Raw genomic sequence first — 7,020 nt, forward strand, 5'->3', positions numbered from 1 at the left:
TAGACACAAAAAGCTGGAGTAACTGGGGAAAATATTTTAATGGGAACCTGAGGGGTAACTTTTTCACACACAAAGGGTGGTGGGTGTATGGAACAAGCTGGCAGAGGAGGTATAAAATTATGAGGAATAGATCGGGTAGATGCACAGTCTCTTGCCCAGATTTGGGGGGAATCGAGGACCAGAGGACATTGGTTCAAGGTGAAGGGGAAAAGATTTAATAGGAATCTGAGGGGTATCTTTTTCACACAAAGGATGGTGGGTGTATGCAAACAAGCTGCCAGAGGAGGTAGTTAAGGCTGGGACTAGCCCAATGTTTAAGAAACGGGTAATTGGACAGGACAAGTTTGGAGGGGGTATGGACCGAAGGCAGACAGCTGGGACATGTTGTGCTGAAGGGAATATTTCCATGCTGTATCATGCTATGGTTAACTTAACGGGTCAGACAGCATCTCTGGAGACAAGGAATTGGTGATGTTTCGGGTCAAGACCATTCTTCAGACCTGAAACGTCACCCATTCCTTTTCTCTGGAAATGCTGACTAACCCGCTGAGTTACTCCAGCTTTTTGCATTTTATCTTTGGTTTGAATCCACATCTGCAGTTCCTTCCTACACACACCAGCGTTAAGGTCTATTGGGGTTGTACGGGTGATCCTAATTCTAATGTAGTCATATTTGAATGAGTTCTGATCAAGGCTTCTGAAACCTAAAAGTCACACACTTCTTAAGGCTGCTCATAATGTGAATTTTTTTGATTTGATCTGTCATTACTTTTTGTCTCTACAGAATCAGAAACTACAAATTGAGAACAGACTTCTGCATGAGAAGACCCACAGCCTAATGACAGAGAATCAGGAACTCCGACAGAGGCTGGGGATGGAAGCTCTGGATACAGAAAAAGAGAAGGTATTGAGAGCTTCTGTACCAGCTGGCAGCCCCTGCCTGGTTCCTACTTCAGGTGTAGCTGGAGCTTATTGCATGGGGTGCTGTGGCCCAGTGTTGGAAGAAGATGGGTATAGAAGTTACAAGGTCATGTTGCAGTCATATAAGATGTTGGTGAGACCGCATTTGGAATATTGTGTTCAGTTCTGGGCACCGTGTTATAGGAAAGATGTCAAGCTTGAAAGGGTTCAGAGAAGATTTATGAGGATGTTGCCAGGACTAGAGGGTCTGAGCTATAGGGAGAGGTTGCGTAGGCTGGGTCTCTAATCCTTGGAGCGCAGGAAGATGTGATCTTGGAGGCATATAAAATCGTGAGAGGAATAGATCGGGTAGATGCGCAGAAACTCTTGCCCAGAGTTGGGGAATCGAGGACATGGGTTCAAGTTGAAGGGGAAAAGATTTAATAGGAATCTGAGGGGTAACTTTTTTACACAAAGGGTGGTGGGTGTATGGAACAAGCTGCCAGAGGAGGTAGTTGAGGTGGGGACTATATCAACGTTTAAGAAACAGTTAGACAGATACATGGATAGGGCAGGTTTGGAGGAATATGGGCCAAATGCAGGCAGGTGTGACTAGCTGGGATATGTTGGCTGGTGTGGGCAAGTTGGGCCGAAGGGCCTGTTCCCACACTGTATCACTCTATGACCTTGCCCTCTCATTCAGCTGCATCTGGTCCAAAGGAGGTGGGTCTTTAGCTGCCTCCATTCTGAAGAGATGCTCAAATAAGTTACTGAAATTTAATAACTGTCAAAAGAACAGGTGATCTGTGGCAACCAGGAAGCTGGGATTTGCATATCCGTGTTTGAGCCTAATTGTGTGTTTCGTTCCTGTGGTTTGGCTTCATGCCTTCTTTCTAAGTGCATCATTTGCATAAACTACCGTTTAAGTTCCTTTTAAAAGTCAATGGTTTTGAACCAATTTGGTTGAAATATTGATTACGTCCCAGCAACTTTGACAAAATAGATGGTAAGAAACTTGATCAATGTTTTGGTCAGTTGCAACAATGTATTCAGCATTATAGCTTGAATTGTGTTAATAACAATGTAGTTATAACAATAACAGTGGCCCATTAAGTCTACCCCCACTTTCAATCGTGGCTGATTTTCCTGCAGACTCTTTTAGCCTGTCAACTCCATCTTGTATCTTTCTGATAGGCCATTCTATATGCCAAAGATAGGTACAAAATGCTGGGGTAACTCAGTGGGACGGGCAGCATCTCAGGAGAGAAGGAATGGGTGAGATTTCTGGTCTTGACCCCCCCCCTTCAGAGTTCTTGACTTGAAACGTCACCCATTCCATCTCTCCAGAAATGCTGCCTGTCCCGCTGTTATTCCAGCACGTTGTGTCTATCTTCAGTTTAAACCAGCATCTGCAGTTCCTTCCTACACATTCTATATGCCAGATGGGCTTTGATCTTCTGACCGTATGTTTTTCCCAATAAGGTTGGTGGTTGAGGAGTCGCAAAGTCCTAACAACATTCATTCCATTCAAAACATGAAAATCCTCAGAAATTGTTATATTTTAATGTCTGTGCCTAATATTTTCAAAACAGCATTGAGTGTGTGCACACATGTGTAGCCATTTTTATGACAAACTAGACCAAGCGCGGACCGTTGGGTCCCGTTCCCCCAACGCAATATTCCACCAAACTGCGCATGTGTTGCTGACGGGCCCACACTGCGCAGGCGCGACGGCCTCATTCCAAGTTGTGCTGTTGACGGCAGAAATTAAGTTAAAGTGAATAGAGGACCCGTGGAGCCGCTTGTAAAATAGAGCAAAACTTACCCGCGGAGCCATTAGGTCCATGTTGTGGGGCCAGGCAATTACATGCAAAAAAGCAAAAATGTTGCTCTGAAAATCAGTAATGGCCCAAACTGCGCAGCGTGGATACTGGGCCCACTGCGCACGTGCAGGGAGACAACGTCATTTTGCGTCACCGCCGTCATTTTCAATTGTGACGCGGCTGACGGGCTTCCCCCAACTGCGCAGGCACGGCCAGCAAGTGGGGGTGCTTTTTATGTTAATTTAAGTTCAAAATGTCAATAACTTGAAAAATATAACATCAATCTGAACGAAACTTGGCCAAGGCACATCACAGGACAATAGTGAGTAAGGTGGGCTAAAATTGTTGCGCTATTGTGTACCGTTTTTAGTGGAGTTTTGGAAACATATATAGTTACAAACGAATATACAAACAAGATGATAGTTCTGGTTATATATGATAGATATTTAAAATGGATTGCTTGGAGACAATTGAACTGAAGTGTTGTTCTACGCCCATTAGAGTATTAGATACAGAGTGTCAAAAGGAATGTATAGATCTTAGATGAGACTAAATGTTGTCATGCAGCATGGAAACCATCTCTTTGGCACATCTTGCCCGTGCCAACCAAGGAGCACCATCTACATTAGTCCCATCTGTTCATGTTTGGCCCATATCTCTCTAAACTTTTCCTAGCCAGGTGCTTATCAAAATATATTTTGAATGTGGTTCTAGCATCTGCTGCAACTACTGTATCTCCCCTGGCACCTCAATCCATATACCTACCACCCTCTGTTGAAAATGATACCCCTCAGATTCCTATTGAATTTTTCCCATATCACCTTAACCCTATGTCCTCTAGTTCTTCATTTTCCCCTTACTCTGGGTAAAAGACTGTGCATCTACCCGATCTATTCCTATCCGTGCGAGTTGTTAAGAGGACTGCAGGTTAGCCAAGACAACTTTGGGCGCGTCTAGGGCCACTATTTGTTCACCATTGTGGGTATAACATTCCTACTGACCAATAATGAGAACAAATCATTTGAAACCAGCAATCCAATGGCACACTGCATGAGCAGAAGTGTTAAATAACTTATTCTGATCAGCCAAAAACTGTGCTTTGGGATGCCTTGGTTAAGGATCATATCCCTATTCATTATTCTACTTTGTGGCGACTATATCCACAACTATAGGAACAAGATTCATACATTTGCCTAAACCTCTTGCATCTCAATCTCTCAAACAAAATCTCTCTATTTTTGCCCATGAATTTAGTTCCCAGTCCTAATACACCCGTGTGTACTTTGGCAGCAAATTTTAATTTTCCACATGGGGGGGTTGAGATTTTTTTGGAATTGGCATAACGATAGCTGGTTGTTAAGATTTTGTCCTTTCTTGTGTACAGGTACTTCTACAGGCCAGGGTGGATGAAATGAGCCTGGCGGCCGGGTCCGCTGAGTCCGCAGTACTCAGACTACGTGTGCCTCTGCAGCAGGTGCAGGCCCAGCCGCTAGCCAGGCTGATAACTTCCACATGGATACTGACAGCATTGACTCTTCAGACTCTGAGGTAAGTCTTGGGTTGACTCAGGTGGACAACACGATTGCTGGGTGTAATTGATATTAAAATGCCCCAAATCTCAATGCCTTAAAGTATTATCCTGGGCATTTTTGTAAGCCATCTCTGTCTAAATATTTGTCCAACCAAAACAATATTTTAATAAAATGTTTTATTCTTCTGAGCAGCTTTCTAATGCAGGGAAAGTAATGATAGCAATTATTTCAGAGGCTAAATGTGACCCATGTAATAAACATCCTCTCACAGTGGGGATAATTTGTACTTTGGTGCTAATTTTGGAAGTGGAAAATAGAAGACTGCCATTCAGTTCATTTTACTGTCACGTGTACCGAGGTTCAGTGAAAAGCTTTTAGAAACATTTAAACATAAAAAATAGGTGCAGGCGAAGGCCATTCAGCCCTTCGAGCCAGCACCGCCATTCATTGTGATCATGGCTGATCGTCCCCAATCAATAACCCGTGCCTGCATTCTCCCCATATCTCTTGATTCCACTAGCCTATCTAATACTCTTAAATCCATCCAGTGACTTGGCCCCCACTGCCCTCTGTGGCAGGGAATTCCACAAATTCACAACTCTCTGGGTAAAAACGTTTTTTTCTCACCTCGGTCTTAAATGACCTCCCCTTTATTCTCAGACTTTGGCCCCTGGTTCTGGACTCGCCCAACATTGGGAACATTTTTCCTGCATCTAGCTTGTCCAGTCCTTTTATAATTGTATATGTTTCTATAAGATCCCCCTCATCCTTCTAAACTGCAGTAAATACAAGCCTAGTCTTATCAATCTTTCCTCATATGACTGTCCCGCCATCCCAGGGATCAATCTCGTGAACCTACGCTGCACTGCCTCAATCACAAGGATGTCCTTCCTCAAATTAAGAGACCAAAACTGTACACAATACTCCAGATGTGGTCTCACCAGAACCCTATACAACTGCACAAGAACCTCTTTACTCCTATACTGAAATCCTCTTGTTGCACATTATCCAGTCAGGGGAAAGATCACGTGATTACAATTGAGCCATTTACAGTGCATATAGGACATGATAAGGGAATAACATTTAGTGCAAGGTAAAGTCAACAAAGTCTAATCTAAGGTAATCCAAGGTGCTATTGGCCAATGAACCGTGAGCAACAATGGAGTATTTGGTTTAAGGAAATGGCTTGATAATGTGTAGGGAGCCAGGCTGGTACAATGGGAATTTGAGGGGTTTTATAGCTTCTACCAAAGGGAGTTGCAAGACTTTTTATTTCCTGGTCCAACAATGGAGAATTGGCATCAGGGAACCAGCCGTATTGGGTCTAATTACAAGTTAGGATCACTATGCACTTTGTATGCATTACTTAGAGCCTGGATAATATACTTATATGCACTTGCTGTAATTAACCAACTTGCAGAAGGGACTGTTCACATATCAATGTGGCAAATATCCTTGCCCAAATAGGACACAGTCCAGTCAATGGAATTCTGATTTGGTTTTGGAGTCAAAAGGTCAGAGTTGCATTCAATTTGTATTGGATCTTGATCTTGAACGTGGTTCTGTTCTGACTACTCCGTTTTAACTCGGTGGGTTTCCACTTGGACTACATTTCCATTTTTTTTCAGGCTAGACTGACAAGATTTTAATTCTTAAAACTTAAGAACCAAAAGCCCCATATCTGAAAGAAGCTGGCCTTAGTTTGGATAGAATCTAAGGCTAACTGGTTAAAAGCCTGATTTTTAATGTGTTTATTGCTCTGTAGCATGCATGAATTGGTCTCAAATTATTTATGGTTAAGTGTAAACAATAACACTGAAGTCATCATGTGTATGAACTTTTAAAATCTCCTTTCCCCTACTATGAGAAACTCATCAACGAGGTTGACATATTTAATATGTAATAAGACACTAAGTGCAATTATTCAGCAGCTTCCTTTCATTTTGTATTCCTGGGTGTACCGTTGTACAGTATTTAGACAGATCTAATGGTCAGTTTAAAGTCTATTCCAGAAATCTAACCAATTTTTATTTCCTTGCAGTCTGATCTCTTCCTGGGCATTCTGGACTATTTTGACCCAGAAACCTTGCTCAGATTCACTGAAGGGTGCAGGCCCTTTGAGCTGGGAGAATGTGCCTATGGTGAAAATGTTGGTTCCTTACCAGCCTCCACCTCTGTGTCTCTGGGGGCCCCATCAACAAAGCTGGAAGCCATTAATGAAATGATCCACTCTGACCACTTCTACCACAAACCATTGGCCGAGGCCAGCCTTGTCCAGAGCAGTGAAACTGGCGTCAAAATTGAGCAAGCATCTTTTGGTGGCACCAATGAAGTAATTGCAGAAGAAGCCCCTTTGCCAATGGAGCTCAAAGAGGAACCTTTGGAAGATGAGCTCATCGCTGAACTGCGACTTGCAAACAACCTTTCATCCAGGCAGTGTCAAGAAAAGCCCTTGTGTCCCTTAGATTATCACGATTCTGACTATGAAGGATCCTCGTCCCCTCTAAGTGACATGTCCTCCCCACTAACTCTGGGCAACAGCTGGGAAGATGCTTTCACTAGCGAACTCTTTCCCCAATTAATTGCAGTTTGATAAACATGGTCGCTCCTCAAACATTATTCAGCTGGAGCTGTATTTGGTCTTGAGTTCAAGGCAGGTTGCGTGCTATGGCTAGGATGTGGCTAGCAAGCTGCCTTGTTTGCACGGTAGCATGAAAGCTATCTGAACCTTGTGTAACCATAAAACTCCATTCTTTAGGTGAATT

General features: G+C 43.2%; 1 protein-coding gene across 1 annotated transcript in view; it reads left to right on the top strand.

Moving 5' to 3' along the window:
• Window positions 1-6,687, top strand: part of xbp1 (X-box binding protein 1) — a 7,969-nt gene extending 1,282 nt beyond the window's left edge. Inside the window, exons 3-5 of the mRNA XM_055655576.1 lie at window positions 785-904; window positions 4,108-4,271; window positions 6,297-6,687. Coding sequence (XP_055511551.1) covers window positions 785-904; window positions 4,108-4,271; window positions 6,297-6,480 — 468 coding nt within the window. The 3' untranslated portion in view covers window positions 6,481-6,687. The remainder of the gene's footprint in view (window positions 1-784; window positions 905-4,107; window positions 4,272-6,296) is intronic.
• The last annotated feature ends 333 nt before the right edge of the window (window positions 6,688-7,020 follow it).

Source organism: Leucoraja erinacea, chromosome 25, assembly GCF_028641065.1.
Source record: "Leucoraja erinacea ecotype New England chromosome 25, Leri_hhj_1, whole genome shotgun sequence".
Taxonomy (NCBI): domain Eukaryota; kingdom Metazoa; phylum Chordata; class Chondrichthyes; order Rajiformes; family Rajidae; genus Leucoraja; species Leucoraja erinaceus.